The 22,305-nt window shown below is 37.2% G+C and overlaps 1 protein-coding gene across 2 annotated transcripts; it reads right to left on the bottom strand.

Annotated features, from left to right (window-relative positions):
* Positions 1-211: 211 nt before the first annotated feature.
* Positions 212-20,139, bottom strand: frmd6 (FERM domain containing 6). 2 transcript variants are annotated; one of them, XM_056254923.1, is made up of 15 exons: positions 20,106-20,139; positions 9,178-9,527; positions 8,642-8,732; positions 8,164-8,243; positions 8,004-8,080; positions 7,260-7,446; positions 5,845-6,000; positions 5,697-5,762; positions 5,528-5,596; positions 5,265-5,439; positions 3,772-4,080; positions 3,499-3,621; positions 1,175-1,266; positions 924-987; positions 597-788 (listed from the first exon to the last, which is right to left on the bottom strand). In XM_056254923.1, exons 2-15 carry the CDS (start codon positions 9,274-9,276, stop codon positions 733-735), a joined length of 1,644 nt encoding a protein of 547 aa, XP_056110898.1. In that variant the 5' UTR covers positions 9,277-9,527; positions 20,106-20,139; the 3' UTR covers positions 597-732. The 2 variants fall into 2 exon arrangements, with proteins under 2 accessions (XP_056110895.1, XP_056110898.1); XM_056254920.1 differs by lacking the exon at positions 924-987 and having other exon boundaries at positions 212-788.
* Positions 20,140-22,305: the final 2,166 nt, after the last annotated feature.

A 22,305-nucleotide genomic window follows, 5' to 3' on the forward strand; every position in this document is an offset into this window, starting at 1 on the left:
TACATTTAACACAGATGTAAAAGGCTGTAAAAGATTGCGTTGTCCTAGAGCACACCTAGATCAAACTCACAACTTTCAATACTATTTTATGGACTTATAATGTGTAGTGTTTTGAATGGTGTTAAACAAGAGTACAATTAATTTGATCTTTTACAGCCTAGTTTTCATTTCTTTCAAAAATGAAAGAAATAGCGCTACCCGGAATAAGGTCTATAGCACACAAGACTACTTTTATAATGCTTTTCCATTCTTTTTCATTGTAACAGCCTGGAAAAATGCAACCAACAGAGTCATCTGAATTTCTCCTTTTGTGTTCCACAGAGAAAAGTACGCCAACTTTGTAACAAAGTGAGAGTAACTAACTAAATCACATAATTTCTGTTTTTCCGTTTACTATCCCTTCAATAATAACATCCTGTAATTCCTCATTTGTTCTGGGGCTCTTTTCAATGCTCTCTGCGTTACACCACGAACTCTGGTTCTGCTTCAGTGGTCATGTGGTCTGTGGTCAGATCTTCTCTGTCCAGATCCAGAGAGAAATACTTGCTGGTTCTCTTGATGGGAAACGTGTGCTGGTTAATCCGGATCCCGGCGCACTGATCTGCAAGTCCCTGGTACCCACAGCCGACCGGGTCCCCGAGGTCTGGCTCGCAGCCGAACGTATAGCTATGTGCGGTGTCCTGGCAAAGCTCCGCCCACTCCTGACAGTTCCTCTGGAACAGACGAACGTCGTCAAGTGATTGGCTGTGGCGGTCTGTGGAGCTCTGGCCCTTCCTGCCCATCGCCGTCTAATTAAACAAAGACAACAAAACCCACGTCAGCACGTAGGAAACCAACAAGCCGCATTAAAACACAGAAATCACAGACTACACTAACTCTCAACTAACCCTAAAATCTCAGAGAGCGGTTAGCTGTACACTCACATGAATTCACAGATGAGAAACGACAATGCTGTTGGGTGTAGGGTAAGGCTGCCCTAAACAAATACTGTTAAGAGGAAGTGGGGTTACCAGCACTGTTAAAAGAGATTACAGAATTACTCAACAGAAGAATGATACAGCTCAAAATGCAGAGTTGACGTCCTCGGTTTAACTTCAGTGGTTAAGGAACTTGACACAGTGTCGTTCAACAGCTGTTACGCATTGAGTGTTTGTGTGTGTGTATATAGTTGCACCTGAGGGAGACATTCGATGCTCTGGCCTCTCATTCTCACTATGGTCTCTGATGAGCTGGATGTGGAAGATCCGACTTCCTTCACCACTAACCCTGAAAAGCACAAACACATATACAACATACACATACATTAACGTAATCATTCTCTCTCATTCCGTCATTTGAAGGTTACTGTACTAGTCAGACTAGGGTGCACAGTAACACAATTAGTAGTTGATAAAACTGCCTTCAAGCCTTTCTCAATTAAGTAAACACTGCTTGAATTTGGATTCTCACACTTTTTGACCAGTGTGAGAAAAATTGCCATTGGCTTTTGGGAATTTATCAATGTCCAAAGACCTTTCCAGGTCTGGAAATCATCATTTAAAAGTGTCCTTCATACCGCCATGCCCTTCATTCACCCTGGGAAGTTCCAGGACAGCGAGAATTTGACTGACAAACTGACTTGGCACTGAAAGGTCACAGATCAACTCAATCTACAGCTAATGCCTCCAGAGATGACACGGCTTGTATTTACACACCTGTCAGCAACAGGTGTGGTCGTTACACCTGAACCCACTAATTAAAAGGAGTGTTCTGTATTCTATTCTTGGCACTGTGGGTAAATCTCACAAAAACGCATCCAGGTCACGTTTCACCCACCAAAAATGCTTTTAGGACAATCACATTGTTTTGCATTGCGATCATGGTGTGTGTTTGTGCGTATATATAGGGTACAACAGGGCGAAAGGCACCGTGGGGGAAAAGGCGCCTTTTATTTTATTTTACTCTAAACCACTAGATGGCATGGCACAAAAACATACCGCAGCACTTTCCAAAACATTCGCTTTTCAAGATGCATGTGGAAATTTGTCTGATCTTTGACACAATCGCGGGCAGCAGCGCAAAGTTGATTCAGTGCTAATTTGATCTAATATTTGATGTTTTTTAAAATGTTGTAGATTTAAGTAGCAAATGAGAATCGATAAAATTAATATTTTGAGACAAAGGTCGACTTAATGGTTTTCAGTTTTGTTCCAGGTAATTAAACAATAACGGAAGAATATGTAAAAGTGTGGTATTTGCATCTGCTGTCAGGGCGAAAGGCACAATAATTAACATGATAATAAATATCTGGCTGACTTTTCCATTTGTTGACATGACATGGTTAGATTCAGATGGTCAATATCATATATTAGGTTGGGTGTCCACCTTAGAGATAATACCCATGTTTATAATGAAAATCATATTTAAAAAAAAAATTTTTATATTAATCATATCATATGATAAAATATAATTTATTGTTACTACTGTAAATCTATATTAAATTATTAAGGGATCTACTTAAGTGCTTTCAGAATCTTTACTTTTTTAAAATAATTTAGTTTTTGTATTTTTAAAATATATTGTTATATTAACATTTTAATGACAGTATATTTATTGAACAAAAAAAAAAGCATTTTTTTTATTCATCAAAATAAACAGAAGACTGGCTTAACTTGGCTAAAGTGATTGTTTTGAACAAGTATTAATTTAGACATTATTAAAAACATATTTTAGCTAAAGTATTTGTATAAATACCGTGTGCCTTTTGCCCCGTACTGGTGAGCCTTTTGCCACGTGTGTGGAGTAAAAGGCCCACCTTGCCACCTCATATATTTATACGATTTTTAAACAAAATGAACCACTTTTATGATTTATTTTCACACAAAATCTATTGCTCCATCAATGTTCAATACAAACTTTTTTTTTTTTTTTTTCATTAGACTTTGGAAATGTTTTTTTCTTAAGGTGTGCCTTTACCCCTGTTGTACCCTATATATATATATATATATACACACACACCTTGATACATGAATTTTGAACAACACCCGTTCTTGTCTTAGGACAACTTTGATGAACTTTTTTGATCCACTTCAAATGTTGACTACTTTATATACTGTATATGCACATTTGATAAAAATTACAATTTTACCAGTAATAAAGTGATTTAAATTGAATTTAAAATAACTTTTCTATTGTAATGTTGTAAAATGTAATTTATTCCCATGATATCAAAGCTGAATTTTCAGCATCAGTCTTCAGTGTCCCATGATCCTTCAGAAATCATTCTAATATGCTGATTTGATAATAAGAAGGAATTTTTCTTGAGCACCAGTGTTAAAAACAGTTGAGCTGCTTAATCTGTTTGTGGAAATGGATTATTCTTTTGATTAATTGAAAGTTCAAAAGAACAGTGTTTATTTAAAACAATAGTTTTGTAACAATGTCAGATTCTTAACGGTCACTTTTTCAAGTTAATGCATCAAGCCTAAACTATTAACATAAGATAACCTGTGTGCATACCGGAGCATCCGTTGTTCTGTGCTGACAGCATGTCCTCTGTAATGTGGATACACAGTTCCTGGCTGAGTTCTAAATCATGAAGATCTTCACAAGTTTTTGGATCATCAACCAGCATCTCAATCTCTTAAGAAAAAACACAAACAAAGATTTGATCAATGCAGCCATTTAATCATACAGCATTTATTATTGATACCGTTATTACTAATGTAATGAGTCTTTGAGTTGCAATTAACTGGCTAGGAGGAAAGTGTCACATTTAACTGCGTCTCCTACCGTCTTCATCCAGGCAGTGCTCCTTGCTGCTGCTCTCGATGCCAGACGTGTGTGTGCTGGCATGACTGGTGTTGGAAGACGAGTGTGTTCTCAGCGGTCGGTGGGGTGTGTTTGTAGGGGTTCGGAAACTGTCGGTGTCGACGCCGGATGTGCGGGAGCTGCCATGACTTGTGGTGGAGTGTCGTGAGAAGGGATTGGGTCGTGACGTGCTGCCAGCACTGCTGCCACTGGCACGTGAACGCTGCTCCAAATGATCCATGTCCGCCTCCAGAGCATCACTGATATAAGACTCCCTGTACTGCTTCTTTTCTGAGAACACAGGTTAATAATGTCAACCATATACTCCAGGTCCTTTGCAAAACAAAACAAGAATAATTTCATGACAAAAAAATTCATGCTGCTGAGAATGACTTTGTTAATATTCATTATCTTGCGTCACGTGTGTAAACTCAGTTAATTGCAGTGTTATTTAATTGTATTAATATTTTAATATTAATATTTAATATTAATATTGTATTAAGCATTTATTGTTATATTTTTGGTTTTCATGATAATTTTTTTTTCATTTTTAGCTATTTCGTTATGTGCGTAATTTTTTTTTATACATATATGAATATTTTATTTCAGTTTTAGCTTTTAAATTGTATTTATTTCCAGTTAATAATTTTAGTTCTTCAACTTAAGCTTATTTCATTTATTGCCAATGCAACATTTCTAATTTTCGTTTACTTTAAGGTTTTTAACTAGATAAATTATATTTTATTTTATATGTACAGTATATGCCAATAGATTATGGTTGCCTTATCTGTCTGTATATAACAGATTTCATGTCATTTCAATTATTAACTTAAGCCTAGTTCACACTACATGATTTTAAGCCCGATTTGCAAATCGTTGAGCTCGCCGACAGGTCATGGTGTTATCGCGTGAAAATCGCGGGGGATTAGCGGGCGATGAACGCTCACCAATCTGTTAGTATGAAAGAGCCAACAACGCATCAAAGACGCTCGCAGACGCCTCGCAGACGCGTCGCCGAGCCCAGAAAAATATCTAGCATGCTAGATATCCAGAGCTGTCGCACGACTCAAGCTCACGTGATGTCATGAGCTACAGCCAATCAGAGCAAGGCATGTTCGCGTGTTGTGTTCTTCTTCGTCTTCTTCGCTGGGTATTGGCGCGCGTGCTGTTTCGCGTCATTTCCGGTTCGTTTTATCGCGTGATTTTTCGTGACAAAACGTGGTTTGTAGACAAGATAGAATCGTTGGGTGACAGAGTTGTTGTCAACTCGTGTAGTGCGTTACCTCCTGTTGCGGATCAATCACGTTGTGTCGTGTGGTGTGAACTAGCTCAACAACTTGAACACTCCTGATTTCACAGAGAGCAAGTCATGTAGTGTGAACCGCACAGTTCAGCCCGACGTTTTAAAATCATGTAGTGTGAACTAGGCTTTAGGAAATGTTCCTGTTACTGTATTATGCATATTTGCAAGATACCTTCATTTTCCTCTAGTCGTCGAACTTGTTTCAGCACAGGCTGTAGGTTCATATACAATCTGTGGCTGTTGCTGAGCAGCTGCAGGAGGTGTCGTGAACGCAGAGGACAGCCTGTGTAGTAGATGAGCTTCCTGGCTGAAGGCAAACCATCGGGAAGAATCTCAAACCTCTTCCCCTGTGGAAAGGAAACGGGTCAAAGGTTGATTCACCTGAAATGTACACTTCACCTTTAAATCATACTAATAAAGTACTGTAATACTGACCACAAACACCAGTTTTCCCACATTGGTCCAGGGAAAATCATATAAGAGTTGCCTGACAGTTCCCACATTCTTAAAAAAATCAAATTGAACCATCACAACATAGAAATGCACAATATATATATTCGAAAAGAGAAGTATTTGTAACAGAGTAAGTGTTCAAACAGCATACCTGGAAGATCTGAATCCCACGTAAGGTCAGTCCCAGAGATAAAGAGGCCTCTAACTCTTTCTTATCCTGACAGAAAGAACATTTTTCATTATGGTCAAAATCACACTGCATGTGCACTTACACAAACTGTCAATAATTCTTCTCTGACCTTGTAAAGGCGATAATAATGAACAGTCACGTCGTCCAAGAGCGCTGCTTCCTTTATGTACTTCAGCTGGGCCTCTGATGCTGTAAGGGCAAACTGTTCTTTGTGCATGTTTGGAATATGACGGAGAATATAGTCACATCCTCTCTTAGAAATTACCTAGAAAAGAGAGAACCAAAATAATAATAAAGCGCACCTTTTGACTGATAAATTTACCGGTACGTGACTTTCCGGTATGGTTGATAACTGCATTTAGATTTTTTTTAATCATTTTTATAGAGATTGCACTCACTTAGACATTTAATACAGTATAATATTTTTGATCTGATCAAAATAAAAATAAAAAAAGTATATTAACAAAAGAATTTCTATTAGTTTTCCATGACTTTATAAGATTTTATAATATTAAAATACAATCATTTAAAAAAAATACTTACTTGCCAGTGATTCAGTAACTTTGTTAGGAACACAACAAAATGATTTTTTTAATCAAACTAAATGATAGTCTGACTCTGACATAAATCACATAATATTAAAGACATTTAAATGGTCCACTAGACATGTCCTGACTTGCACCAAGAAACCTAGATGCCTAATTGTTTTTTTGTTTAAGATTTTTGTTTAGCAGTTTAACAAAGAAAGTTAGCCTTACCTATAGCATAGCATCCCATAAGGAATTTATTTTTTCTAACCAAAATATATTTTAAATATATGCTAAATATGTGTTGTAACAGTGCAGCTCAACGTAAATATATTTCGTTTCAACCTTCATATACCAAAATATATTTCAAAATGCATTTCAGGGCCAAGAAAATACATTTCTAATCTTACAGTAGCCTAAATGCAAATGTCGATGGAATAGCCTACTAGAGATCAAAACGATCAAAAAAGATTTATAATTTAATAATGTAAAAAAATTCAATATATTGTATATATACATATATTAAATATATTTGAATTTATACAAATACAAGCAGATATAATCCTAGTTGTCAGCCTTGGCTACAGTGATGTCCCTGAACACGAATGAAAACAGAAAAATCCTGTGATCTGCCAGTTCTACAGCACAGCCTATCTCCGACTGCACCATCCTGCAGTGAAGGAGCGCCTCACACCATGTGTGTCCAGATGATAGCACAGCTCAGCAAGCCTGAAGCTAATGCACCCAAGATTCTCTCTAAAAGCTTTCAACTATTTTTAACATCAATCCCCTACATGCACTGATAAATAAAATGATGTTTTTTTGTTTTGTTTTTTTACAAAAAGCTCTATTCAATGTTGCTGAACTATTTAGGGACAACACAGTGCAGCCCATAAACCACACACAGAGGGCGGTCGGAGCGAACACACGTTTAACAAGCTTGATCAGCATAATGATTCATCAGGAAGTAGTTTAATGGGGTGCTGTGCAGACTTACCCAGGAGGGGAAATAAGCTTCCGGCTGAAAATAGGCACCAAAGTGTTTGTTCCGTTTGAAGTTTCCCAGGTCAGCCTGCAGCGCAAATGCAGCCAGAAGGAAATAAGCCTCTTCTCTCTGGATGCACTGAGACTGCAGTACCTGCTTCCGCAATTGCCAATAGTAATAATACCGTGCCATGCGATCGCTAAAACAGATAGAACATATTCAGTCATTTTTCTAAAGACATTTTGAATGTATACACTACCGTTTAAAAGGTTGGGGTCAGTACGATTTATGCTTTTGAAAGATGTCTCTTATGTTCACCAAGGCTGCATTTATTTGATCAAAAATACAGTAAAAACTTAATATTGTGAAGCATTATTACAATAAAAATTTTTACTTAAATTGTAATATATTATAAAATGTCATTTATTACTGTGATGGTAAAGCTGAATTTTCAGCATCATTATCCCAGTCTTCAGTTTCACATGATCCCCCATTCTAAAATGCTGATTTGGTGCTTAAAAAACATTTCTTATTATTATCAATGTTGTCATATTTTTGTGGAAACCTTAATACTTTTCCCCAGAATTCTTTGATGAATAGAAAGTTTAAAAGAATATATTTGAAATGTAATTTGTGTAGCAACGTATTTGCTGTCACTTTTGATCAATGCAATGCATGCTTGCTGAATAAGAGTACTAAAAGAATCTTACTGACCCCAAACATTTGAACGGTAGTGTAGATGTGTAGATGTCTCACCTGATAAGTCTTCCATTTTCAACATAATACTGTGCTCTGAAGTGAACAATCATTGGAGGTCCAAACTGGTCAATTCCCTGCAGTTGGTAAGAATTCTGTCAAAGTGTGCAACAACAACAAAAATTTCCCCCAAGAAAATCAAACTCTGTTTGCATGATACCTTGCTGGCTTCCCGTTTCCACTCTTTTGGACAATATTTTGACAGTTTCTGTCCCAGTTCCATATATATATGTTCATTATCTAGGAGAAAAAGCACACTTAAAATACACATGCATTTAGGTCTTTAATGTTTTTGTATATATGTAATGGATAATGTGGGGAAATTGCAAACAGCATCCAGTAATTAATTACAGCAAAATAAACCCTGACAGGGTGATCAAGACCCCAATCCAAAGTAAAAAATGCAATAATAAAATTGGCAGACCATATATTAACCCACAAATTTAATAATTAATAAATGGACAAAAAACATTATTATTTGAGTTGAAATGAGAATAAAGATGCAACACAGAGTGATACAACAGACCTGAAACCCCAAGAATGGCAATATCTGAAATCTTTGACCTTGTGGGGACATTTTTTGGTTCCCATGAGGAAGAAAACAGCTTATAAATCATAAATGTGTGTGTGTGCCTTACTCTGAATAACACTGAGGCCAAACAGATGACAGTCCTTCAATCTAAGCAGATCACAGACCTGCACCAACAACTCCTGACACACAGTCTTAACCTGAGAGAGAAGAACAGAGAAAGTATGAGAGATCACCTGTATTACAGAGAAAGAAAGGATATAGTGTGTGTTTTTCAGTCGCGGAACAGGTTTAACTTTTCAATGGAATTTTGTTTATATTATTTTGATGTCTGTAATAGTACTCAAAAAAGCAGCTTCTCAAACTCTATTAAAACATGAAATTACTCAACACAAAATAGATCTGTATTTTTACAATATTTAGTAGTGATCAGGAAGAACTCAGGATGCTCTTTGCGGGATGCAACATCGGAGCGGGACCCTAAATGACATGTTTAGAGCATGTTGTCTATCAAAAACAATCTTTGTATATGATTAAAATAGATAAAGATAATTGCTACTTTTTTATGAAATCATGGGAGAAGCTGTGCCTTACGTGCAATCACCAATGGTGTGTGTGTCATTGAGTGCATGGAGTTGTACTTACACTGACTATTACGTTGAGTGTTTCATCATTCGGGAGGAACACACACACACACCGGCGGTCCTGCATCGTCTTGTTATTGTGGAAAGTCAGTTTGCTCATGTTTGAGAGGCTGCAGCCTGTAGATTCGTGCCCCTCACTGGAGCTCCACCCCTGAGCACCTCCCAGTCACAATGGGATCAGATAATTGAGACACACACACACATAAAAAAAAAACAAAAAAACACATGCACGCACGCACACGATCCTGCGACCAGAGAACTTAAACCTCACAACTGTTTCAAGCCAACAGTTTCTCCTCCATCAACACACAGTCACACCACACAAACACACAGCAGATCTACCGTCAGACTCTGAAAAAGAGAGAAAGACAAAAATAAATGATTTTAACAGAGAGCACAACCAGAAACATCATGCATACTGGCAGGCAGCTCTCCAAATATTTCACCGACACATTACACAGCTATAATTTACTGGATCTTGAAGGGAGCACATAAGACGAGATGCATCTTTTTATTCACAAAACAGAAAACAAGGAAAGCTGTGTTTGATAGTGATGGACAGTTGTGTCATTCCACAAGACAAAACTCAGATTCTGTACTCTGCATTTATATCTGGGTAGAAAATATGGTGCACTACAAATTTGTCACTTCTTTCTGTCATTTCATTGCTAATTTTGAGCATTACAGCATCTTTTGTCAAGTATAATGTACTGTCAGCTGGTCATAAAGCTTATATAAACATTAAAGTTACTGTCCACGATAACTATACAAATAGAGATCCCTCTTATTACATGGCTGCTTATCAAATAAGACATGACATGTAATATTGATAAGTGTTGAAATTATTTAATTTTCTCTTTTTGTAGATTAAACCGTCCATAACAATATTAAAACATTCTGCATGACATGGCAAACGATATTCAATATTATTGATCTGACTGCACTGACACTATTTGACAAGAACTGAGCTGGATGATGACATCACTGTTTTCTGCAGAGCTGCTTTATAGCAGAATTGAGCTAATTTAATAATTGATGATCTTTACAATGTAACTGAAAAAACACTAAACAATGACACTTTTTTCTTTTTAGAGCTGCATTACAGCCGAATTGAACCATGTTTGCATTATTGAATCATTATTTGTCTGATCACAGTAAAAGCTTCTTTGAAACAATCTGTATGAAGCGCTATCAAATAAAGGTGACTTGACAAACACAAATACAATATTAATTTAGCCTAAATATTGTTATTCATCTTCAGGCCAAGTTACTTTTTTCAACAGACTAGTTTCTACAGACTAGGTTTCCGTTTTAAGTTCTCACCTGATGTCACGAACTTTAACTCATGTTAGGATTCAACAACTTTCTCAGTGATTTTAGATATTGGGACATAACATCTGCCTACATGAAACACTAAAAGACTGCCATCTCACTATCTCTGTCTCTGTCAGTATCTGTGATATGAGCACATCTCAAATTACTACAAATGTGCCCTATCAAATTTAAAGGAGTATTACATGTTATTTTCAAACATATTTCCTTAAACTAACATTTGCAGAAATATACTTAATATGATCAAGTTGACATATGTTTGAATGTAAGCTTAACGTATTAAGAATGGATTGCCTTAAACCTCACTCTATCTATAAAATAGAAAATAAAAAAAAATAAAAAATCAACTTAATGGAAGTCAGTTTAGTCCAGGTTTTAGTTTTACAGCAGAATAAATAACTTCAAATATTACTTCAAACGTGGATTTAAATTATTTTCTTTAATAACGTTTTGTTATTACTCAAGTATGCTGTCATTATTGCCCCACTAATTGATATTCAAATATTCTTTGTAGTTTGTGGAACTGCATACACACTGCTATGACATTTTCTCAGCTCTCTTGGCTGGACTTTATTAAAGCTTTTTCTATTGTAATAATAAAAGAAAAAATGTAAGTATATTTAAAACAAAAAAAAAAGGCAAAATGCAAAATGGAGTAGCGAGAAGACTTTGCATGAGAGAGAGACAGAGAGAAAAGGAAAATGTGCAGCAGTCAGGAGAATTCCACCCAACATCTGCTTCTCATTCCAACAATAGAGGCCTTTGATTCTCTCTCTCTCTCTCTCACTCACACACACACACTCTGCTGCACTTACTTCAGATGTGTAATGTTCATATATGCATACATCAGATGACAATGACGTGGATTTTGGCTTTTCATGTTATGGTTAGGAGTTCATAAGGGATCGACTTTGAAACACTGCATGCACTAATAGTTGAAGCCAAGCAGGCAAACGGCTCAATAATGGCCATAAAATCAAATAATATGACGTGACTGATTAAAGTTACATTTTGAGGCCATTTTAATCTGGCATTGCTGAGTAGGATGAAAACAGAATGGAAGAGAGGATTGCATGATTCCACAATTTGTCAGGATGTGTGACGTTATGCGTGACGTTATGTGCGGCATTTCTTTGCTGAAAAGGAAGGAGAAACTTCCTGGATTTTTTTTTTTTTTTTGAGACTAATAAAACCCACATATGTATAAAGGTTCCCGTCACAGACTGTTATAATTTGCTACAGTATTAAGGTCTATGTTACGCCTGTCATCCTGCTTTAACAGCTCGTTTTGCCTCAAGGGATCAAATCTTACCTTATCTTAAAAGACGACTGCTGAAGTGCTGGGGTTTAGCTTTTACAAGCAGTCTTATATCATCCACTGCGCCTTTACCTGTTGGAAAGGAAACATTTAGAACCAATGCAGACAGAAAACCCAGATAGCAAAGTGCACGGAGGAACATTTACTAAGAAAGATCTAGCAAAAAAACAAAGCAACTAAGCAAGCTTGGAAGAATGAGTGGTAAGGAAATGCCACCGATAGGTGGAATCCGCATGTCCAGACCTGCTCAGACACTGTTGGTCCACAGTTATTTAGTGTGATTCTAATCCCAGACACATTCCCCTTTTCCCATGCACTGAACTGTTTCTTCATGCCACAGTAGAAGACACAACCAGAGGAGTAGTTGGTCTTACATCATCTGAATCTGTACACCTGTTATTAAATTCATTGTATAAAAATCATTGAGGAAAGCAGACATGTTCTACATAACAAAAGATATGGAAAGCCTTTGGCAAAGGGAGGGTTTAAAAATCACAGACCAAAATAATAAAGGAGTAAAAAAAAGGAATCTGGAGTCAGTCTATTAAACCAGTGTAAACAGTCCAACTTGTGTGGTCATTTGATACACTTATGTTTTCTGCCAACTATGATACAGCTTAACTGTTATTACTTATAGGGTGAATTCAGGTTGATAATTTGGGACACTTTTTGCCATTGGGAATAGTAGTAATGTTTTAAATATGCAATATGTTTTGCAATAATCCAGCTTCTAAATGAAATTTAGGGCAAATAAAATAAAAACAGATATAGAAAAAATATTTGTTGAATTTTACTGTGCTTTGTAACTAACTATACAAAGATTTTGTCATGTATTTTTATAATATAACCAGTAGGCCTCCACTGTAAAAAAAATTAATCATGAGTCTAAAAATTAAAACCGAAAAATTAAGGTGATAATTAAAAATATTGTGTACATTTTATTAAGAAAATTGTGGTTTAGTGTTTTATTGAAAATATTGAGAACATTTCACTAATAAAACCAAGAGATACATTTTCCTAATTTGTTTAAGGAAACATACACAGTTTTGAGGCTTGAATTGAGGAACTGATAAAAATCAAGGAAAAAAGGCTACCTATTTATTTTAAGAGAATTAGCTCAATTATGCGGTTTTATTTAGACACCATTGTTAGTTCCCAGCATGTGTAATGTTCAGTTATGTTTGACATTTGAAAGTTTCTATTATGTTAAAATTTTGATGGTAACCATTGTGCAGAAGAGTGGGGCTTATGGTTAGGTTGTGAATAACTGCATGTATTAATACTCTGAAGCATGATGCTTTGTTCATTGAGCAATAACTTTGCTAATGATAGTGCAGTAACAAGTTTGTTGCTGTGCTAGCAGCAGTCTTTTAATAATATAACTCCAAGTGAATGGAGATGACCTGTTTATATTTTACTTTAATTCACACAATTTTGAGAGTAAAAAATACACTAAAAATATTACATTCATTATGTCATAGACTAAATACATTTTTATTTAGTAATTATTTAATAAAAATGTAATCATTTTTATTTAGGGGATTTTACATGATTTCTTCAGGTAGATTCCATGAAAGAAATCAAGCCTTAACTACTCAAAAATATTGTGTAATATTGTTACCATAATTGTTTTAAGTAAACAGCAGTATAAAAAATTACAGTGTACTAAAACGTAACCATAATATCTTTGTCTAGATCAACCGTGGATGGAGTAATGCGTATAGGTGACTTTCAATATGACCTAATTTCAGGTTAAACCATTTTAAACCACACCCGTCAGAATAATTACTGAAAAAAGATCATAGAGTAATTGTGTGTGTGTGTGTCTTTGAGCATTAAGATGCTTTTTTAATTAAAACTTTAAAAGACAAAATAAAAGACATACTTAGTCCCCATAAAAATCTATATCATGTACAGTTTTCTTTTTTAAAGAAATGAATACTACTTTTATTCAGCAAGGATGTATTAAATTGATCAAAAGTGACAATAAAGACAATCAATCATAATGTTACAAAATGTTTCTATTTTAAATAAATGTTGTTGTTTTGAACTCTCTATTCATCAAATAATCCTGACAAAATGTATCTCGGTTTCCACAAAAATATTAAGCAGCACAACTGTTTTCAACGTTGATAATAATGTTTTATTATTCAGCATATTAGAATGATTTCAGAAGGATCTTGTGAAACTCACTGGAGAATGGGGGCTAAAAATTCATCTTTGCCATCTCAATAACAAATGACCCTTTAAAAGATTTAGAATATCACAAAAGCTTCAGGCTATGTTTTCAGGTTGTTTTTAAGCCATCCACACTACAGCGCTGTGTGATAAAGTGATTCTAAGTATATGGATCATCAGATTACTTTGACTTAAAAACATCTTTAAAAGTTAAAAATTTAATGATGTATCCATTCTGTTAAACACAAAAGCTGCGGGCTGAATCTGGATATATACTATATAGGCACCAAAACAGTACCTTTAAGCAAGACACTGAATCTAAAGTATTGTATATTTTTTTTATACAGCCTCTTTCTTCATTGTTATTATGTATAACCATTTTTTAACAGATACAAATTCTATTCAAGCTCATTAATAATATTAAATGAGTCTTTACACAGAGACAAATGCGTTACAGTACCTCCATACATTCAATAGAGCTTTTAGACAACAAAAACTCTGACACAAGGATGATGTTAACACAGCTGTTGGAGAGGCAAGGCAACACAAAGAACTACATACACACCACATTAAAAGGACTAGGATGCTGCACATGCAATAACAACAAACCTACAAACAATAGCAGTGTCAGCTTAACCCATCCAAGCGAGCCGGACACTAATCCATCTTAACCACTCCTACACTGCAACTGAGACAGCCAATCAAAGTGCATGCTTTCTTTAAAATGTAAAAAAAAAAAAAAAAAAACATGTCAGGTAAGGTGGGAGATACAGTTTCTTCAATCACACACACATGAAGAGTGAGAGCATGAAGTCATTCTCAGGTGCATACGGAAGATCAATCTTGACAACATTTTTTAGAAAAAAAAACAATATTAACCTGGATTTTAATGTCTTTCTCCACAGCACTATTTAGGTGGCCTATCTAGATTCAACCTGGCTGCAACCTTTATGTTCAGGGCCATAACCACTATAGACAATTAAGGGGGACAAGTCCCACCAATAATTAGAAATGCCCAAATTGTTCACAAAGACAAGTGCGATTTCCAACACGTTTAATGCTCTATGATCTTCCAGCGCTGTTTCAGCTGTGTGCTCCTATTCAATGGCTAATGGTAAATTAAAGCTGCAGTCCGGCGTTTTTCCTCTTTGTCGCCATCTCTGTTCGAAATCTGCAATTGCAGTCATTCGCGGAATTATCAACTTTACGTGAGTTGTACTTCAACACCCTCGACACGGCACAGCGCGGATGAACACAGTGTTTGAGAAGAGTGTGAGGCTGTCAGTCACCGCGCCGGTGTGGATACTGTCATTCAGAATCACAGATTATTCTTTTTGGATGTATGACCAACATAATAATTTTCACCGGAAAATGTCATCTGAACTAGTAAGAAACATCCACTTTTGTTCTGGTTCTGACATTGCAGTAAATCGCGCTGATTAAATCTAACAATCGCTTATAAGTTATCATATCACGCAAAACCGTGCAAATTATACTTTGTTCTCAAATTGTTAATGTTAACAACATAAGCATTGCGTGACTACATGTAATGTCCTTCCGATATGTATCCTTGTTTTCGCATGGGTCTGGTGTCAGTCTCTTTTTTCTGTAGCCACTCCGAAGTCCGAACGAAGTCTTTTGTATTTTACAGCGGGTGAATCTGTTGTCACTGGTGATCGTCGTTTGAACCTTTCTGGATCCGCCATCAAATTGATAAGTTTAATTATATGAAGTGCTGTGAGAAAAGGCTATAAATCTCCACCTCAAACATCCTCACACGCAACATAGCCTACTAGCCGAGACTCTTCTTTATGTGTACAGATGTGACGTAATGACGCAAAGACAAGCTCAAATCTCCTGCGGAAATCCACCAGTACCACTGGAATTAAAAACATTATTACAATGTTACCGCTTTGAATCGAGCTAAGGCAAGCAGATATTTTGAACACTGGCTGGTTATGTATTTTCTCAAATATGTATTTTGGATCATTTTTAACCCAAAAAAAGCTACGGACTGCAGCTTTAAGACTTGTCAATCTGAGCTCCTGGGGCCGGTTCATTAAACTGCTTAGACTAGTCTTAAAAGTTAGTCATCTAATTTTTTTTCTTCAAGACTGGTGCTTACTTTTTAAAGTCAGTTACATAAAAAGGTAGATCGGTCTCATTTGATTTAGAAAGTAAGACTGGTTACCTCGGACTAATTTCTAGCGGTCAAATTAGTTCTTAAGGCAGAGTCTTAACATAGTGGCTAAGTTTATGCAACTGGCCCCCAGATCGCGCTCCAGCTGTAAAACAGTGTCTGATTGGTCTCTACTCTCTACACATCGTCCCTCACTGTATACACGCCCATAAGTTTCCATTGGTTGAACTTTTAAATGACGTTGGAAAACACTGCGTCACGATCCCGGAAGTCCTATAGCTTTAGCCAAGCAGCATGTCATGTCACTCCATTGTCTTATGTTGTGTTTGGTCTCATTTGAGACCAGCTGTTCTAAATAAAGATGTGTGATCTACTATGGTTTACTAATGTTTCGAAGTTACAAACCAAAATGTGCCACAAAAAAAATACACGTGTGGTGGCAGCGCTTTTTCATTCAAATGCTTACTTGGTATAATGTGGTCTCTGACTGAAACAAATGTGCTTATTGTATTCTGCTAGTTGAGACCTTTTTTACAATTTATGACAAATCTATCTGTTATGTATGATTTACAGATCACATTTTCAGAAAAAGCAGTTGTTTTTTTCACGCTATGAAAATAGAGCACTTCTAATATATCTGCAAATTGTTGTTAAGTGATGGTCATTTCCCTATAGTCACTGTAAAGCCAAGCTTCTAAGCTTTAAAATGACACCTAGTATTTTGTGTTGGTTAAGTAAGTGGTTGTTGAGTAAAGATAACATTAGCGCCCCCCACTTCGGATTTAAGAGGTTAAGGTTAACGATTAATCGATTAATTGATGTTTAATTTTAACTACGATCGATAATGAATTTATGTAGGCCTACATTGACATCCCTATTCCCTAGTTTTAGTTTGCTGGTATATTTTTTATTTAGGCCTATTTTGTTTGTGTTCAGACCTCTGAGTTTTCATTCGATGTCAAGGCTACTTGTCCGTCGACCTGATTATGTTTACACTGATATTTCAGTGTTTCAGTTTGCTGTATAATTTATATTTATGTCCTACATTTGGAAAATATCTTCATTAAATGACATTTTTAATGCGGTTAATTACATTATAGATTATTTATTTTGTGTACGTTCTGATCTCAGAAAAGTTTGTGCAACGTTTGCTGGTGTCACTGCTTTATGCACGCACTGGAGCGCTTAATTTATATTTTAAATACTCATTATTAGGGTTTAGTATTTCTCCCCCAACTAATCAACTAATGGCTTAAATGAACGACTAACAGTCGACTAGGAAAATCTTAGAGCAAGCCCTATCATTTTCATAATTCATGTAATTCATAATAACTGAATGTGACAAGACAAGGAACGTTTTGCGTTTTCAACATAGACATAAAAATAAGAGTAAATGCGTGCATATTTTAAAATAAAACATTATCTGCAAATAGTTTAAATTGATTACTTCATAATAAGACCTAGAACTTAATTTACCATTCTTATTTCTTTTACTCTATTCCCTTAAATCCCAGTTCCTAATTATTTAATTCCATTAAATGAAAAAAACTATTTTTGCTGAAATTCTTCTATTTACGTATATCCGAGTGAAACGGCTTCTCAAACGAGAATAAATGTAGGGCCGGACTTGATTTTGTCCATCGGGGACTAACTGGATTGTTGGGTCAGGTCGCTATTGCTGCGACATCATGTGATTGACAGGTTGTCCCACCCTCGTACCAGTAAACACCTCATCAGAGAAGAGATGAGATGAGATGTCACTGCAAGTGATGAGATGTCACTTGTAAGATTTGTTAATGATCATTTAAAATAAATATTCCATTAAAAATTTTGAATTGTCCATTTTGATTTCATGGTGACTAAGTATTTTTAGAGACATTTCCAAGTCAATGTAATCAGATGAGCCATTTTCTCCAGAATCGCGTAATCACACAGTGTTTGCACACAACAGACAAGTTACACCAGAGAAGGCAGAGGGATCTTTACTCTCTGGGGAGAATTCTTTTTTTGAACATCTATTCTAGCTGCCTTCTGGCATATACGACAAACACACCCACAAACACACGCACAAATGAAGGGCAGCTCAGCAAAGAAAACATCCTGAGGTTAAAAAAAAGGAAAGGAAAAGAAACAAAGGAGAGCAGAAAATACTTCCTGTCACCAAACCACCACAAACACACACACAAGGCAAATTTAACATTATGCCCGGCAAAACTAGACCTCATTATTCTTCAGGGCACGGTATGAGAACACACACAGGATGTGACTACATACCGACTCAGACAAACCCGCATCTAACTAAACACACCGACGAATCTTAAATGACGAAGTTGATTTGACACGTTTGGCTGGCAGGATGGAATCCTACTCTGGGTAAAATCACAAACAATTTGAGATTCAAATGACAAAATGATCATAACTTGAGTGAATTTTGAGTGATCATTGAATACTTAAACTGTTTTAGTCCGGAGATTAAAGAGGCAAAACTAAACTATAGGCTAAGTCAAATATACAATTGATCAACAGCTCAAAATGTATTTAATCTCTCAATGAGTTATTGTCAAGGAGCCAATGGAAACGATCCCCCTGGTGGTAAACAGAATGATTGCCGTTTCAGAGGCCTACAGTTCAACCTTACAAACCCATCAATGTGTAAAGCGCATTAAAGATTTTCAGTGCTTATATTAAATCACTGTAAGACAAGAGAGGATAAACGTGAGACCCTTAAATGCCGGTCGGTGTAGAGTTGCACTGGGCTAATATTAAACCCACCCTGACCGCAAAGAGGAAATTGTGAACATTCCTGAATCCAGAAGAGACGAGGAGAGAGAGAGAGGGAAAATAAGAATTAACTTTTCCGATTCATGTCCTATTGTGATGCATTTAACCTGCATGTTCTGTTGAGACTGAGATCACTTCCTGATTGTTCGGGGTCCCCATGTTGTACATGTAAAATTATAACAATTAGCCTAAGTGATTGCTAACCAGCATAGTAATAACCCTTCTATTTATTTTGGGATCAATTTGAACACACTGTTGAAAAATACAATAAATAATAAAATAGGCCTGTATCAAAATAAAAATAAAATTACCTCTTCCAATGTACACCAATCACAAAATAAAATGCCTTCATGTATTCATGTTTAATATGTGAAATCTTTGAATTACCAAACTTGCATAACATGTTTAAGACATTTTCTGAAACATTAAATGTTCTCGCAAAATTCAATATCAATAGCCAATATTTTAATATTAAGAATGTTTCTGAGAAATAAAACATTTATCTGGGTCTCAGATCCCATACAGAAGTAGGCATGCCTATGATGCTCCAAAATGCAGCCTAGGTGGGGAGCACATCAGGTTTTGAGACACAGCCAAGGGTGCTTATTACAGCAGACCTTAACTTGGCCAAACTCCACATTACCGCGTTGAGCTGACTGGGTGCTATAAACCAACCCAAGTACCAACACATTACTCCAAAAATAGCCAGTGGATGCCATATTAAGGTCTAGAAGTAGATTGATTTGAGCATTAGAAAGCCCTTACAAAAATTACCATGGTAATCATAGTTTGCCTCAAAATACTACAAGCAATATCAACTAACGTTACCATAGTGAAACAATGCTTTTAGAATCGTGTCACTTTGTTGTGAAACATATCAGAAAGCGGTGGCTAATGCCAAGTTACCACAGTAGTAACATTAACTGTAGTAGCTGGGTTATTGGTGTAAACTATGGTTCGTTACCATAGTAAATTTACAAAGAAGAGTGCAAACACACTGCTGTGTTTTGGTCCACCGAATCTAGTGCGCGCGCGTGTGTGTGTGTGCGTGCGTGCGTGATTTTGCGGGCCAGCGCTGCCACGTAGAATAAGTTATTTAGGAAATGCAAGGAGACTAAACCCTCTGTACATCCTGACCGCCATACTAATGAAATAATAAAGTTAAAATAACAAAACTCACCTTTTTGGTGGCATTAGTTCTGCGTATTCCCAAACACACCTTCTTCCATGTAACTCTTGCTTTGATTCCTCAACAGCGCTCGCCAGTCTAGCACATAATCCCGAGCTGCGAACTCAACCCCATCGGGCTCCCCAACACTCACAAATCACTATACATGTGGAGGGAATTTCCCAACCGTGTGTAGGAGGGGTGACAAACACAAAAGGAATCGGCCGGAAACGCGTCTGTTACACGGCGTCTCTTTCCCTCAATTTTTAAAAGCAACGCAGCGGTTGTGAAATCTTTGTGCGATCGAGGTGTTTACATTTAACCAAGCGTGTACGAAAGACCACCCCTCTGCAGCTTACGTTGGTAGCGTCCACGGCTGCTCAACATACTTTTCCCTCAGCCTGCAGAGGAGAGCCGATGAATCCTGATACTAAAGCGAGGGCTTACATTATGAATATTAATGAGGTCCTGTAGACGTTGCTTAGTAACCCTCCCGGAGCGTCCAGTAACGTATTCGATTAATATTAATGAACCAAGCCTTCTCTATGAAAGGATTTGTGTTGTGCAGCCAATCACGTAGGCGTATTAGGCAAACGTCACGTTACGTGATTAATATTCCTGAACTCGACGCGTGCTAAGAAGATGGCCAGTTGCTAGTACAACTGTCTTAAGAACTAGTTTGACCAACTAGCAGTTAGTTGCGGGTAATCAGTCTTACTTTTGGATATCCAATTAGACTAAATACTTTTTTTATATAACTGACTTAAAAAGTTATGAATAAAAGGGATAATTCACCCAAAAATGAAAATTTTGTCATCATTTCCTCACCCTCAAGTTGTTCCCAACCTGTAAAAGTTTCTTTCTTTTGTTGAACACAAAAGAAGATATTTTAAAGATAGGTAGCCATTGACTTCCATAGTATTTTTCCCCTATAATATTTTTTAACATAACATTTTTCAAAATAACTTCTTTACCTGAGGGTGAGAGTGGACTGCAATAACCGTGCAGAGTTGCCAAACGACTCGGTTACTAACGTAACCTCGGTTCCCTGAGAGGAGGGAACGAGTATTGCGTAAGTAGCTAACGCTATGGGAAAACTCCTTTTCTCGAGAAATATTGAAGTCTTTATGTAAAACGCATTGCAGCTGCACAGCATACAGCAGTGAGCGAGGCAGCTCGGTCATTGGCTGTGCTGCGGCAACTGCACGAACCTATGACGGGGCGACTCTGAACACGCTTCCAATGAGCGTGAGCCAAGATGGGCGTGGCCAAGGGCTATATATTGGGCGCCCCGTCGTCTGAGTTCTTTAGGTTCAATCGACTGAAGCGAACTGACCAAGCGCAAGCACGGCAGCTTATGCAATACTCGTTCCCTCCTCTCAGGGAACCGAGGTTACGTTAGTAACCGAGTCGTTCCCTTTCGAGAGGTCTCTCCTATTGCGTAAGTAGCTTACGCTATGGGAACACCATGTAAAACGCCGTGCGTGCTGACTTCGCTCTATTCAGCCAGAGGCAGATGCCTGAGCCTTTAAGCAAAGTAATTATCCAACGAGCCCGCCGAAGGCGGGCTTTATAAGGGACAATGTAGAACGGCCCAATGGGTGTCCAGTGGAAAACACACAAGCACATTTTTATGTACTGATATGCATAAAAAACCCTCTAAGTCAGTCAGAGACGGACCCTATAAGGGAGGAGTTGCATTCCAACATACTGTCGGTTAGACCGACAGTATGTTGGAATGCAATGAGGGGACCTGTAGGTTATAAAACCTGATAAATGTTGACGGTGAGGCCCAGCCTGCTGCCGCACAAATATCTTGAATGGGTATCCCACTCAACCACGCCCACGAGGAGACCATGCCTCTCGTAGAGTGAGCTCTGATTACCAAGGGGCACTGAAGGCCCTTGGCTTCATAAGCCAGCGCTATAGCATCAACTATCCAGCGCGATATTCTCTGCTTTGAAACAGCGAGACCTTTGGTGCGGCCGCCAAAGCATACCAATAATTGCTCTGTCTGTCCGAACAGGGCAGAACGTTCCAAATATACTCTGAGCGCCCTGACTGGGCAGAGTAAATTAGCGTCGCTTTCGTCTGCTGGAGACGATAGCGCGGCCAGAGATATCACCTGTGCTCTGAAGGGTGTAGAGAGCACCTTAGGAATATACCCGTGTTTTAGCCTAAGGACAACTCTGCTGTCGTTAGGTCCAAATTC

The sequence above is a fragment of the Rhinichthys klamathensis genome, unplaced genomic scaffold (genome assembly GCF_029890125.1).
Source record: "Rhinichthys klamathensis goyatoka isolate OS25496 unplaced genomic scaffold, OSU_Roscu_1.1 h1tg000115l_1, whole genome shotgun sequence".
In the NCBI taxonomy this organism is placed as follows: domain Eukaryota; kingdom Metazoa; phylum Chordata; class Actinopteri; order Cypriniformes; family Leuciscidae; genus Rhinichthys; species Rhinichthys klamathensis.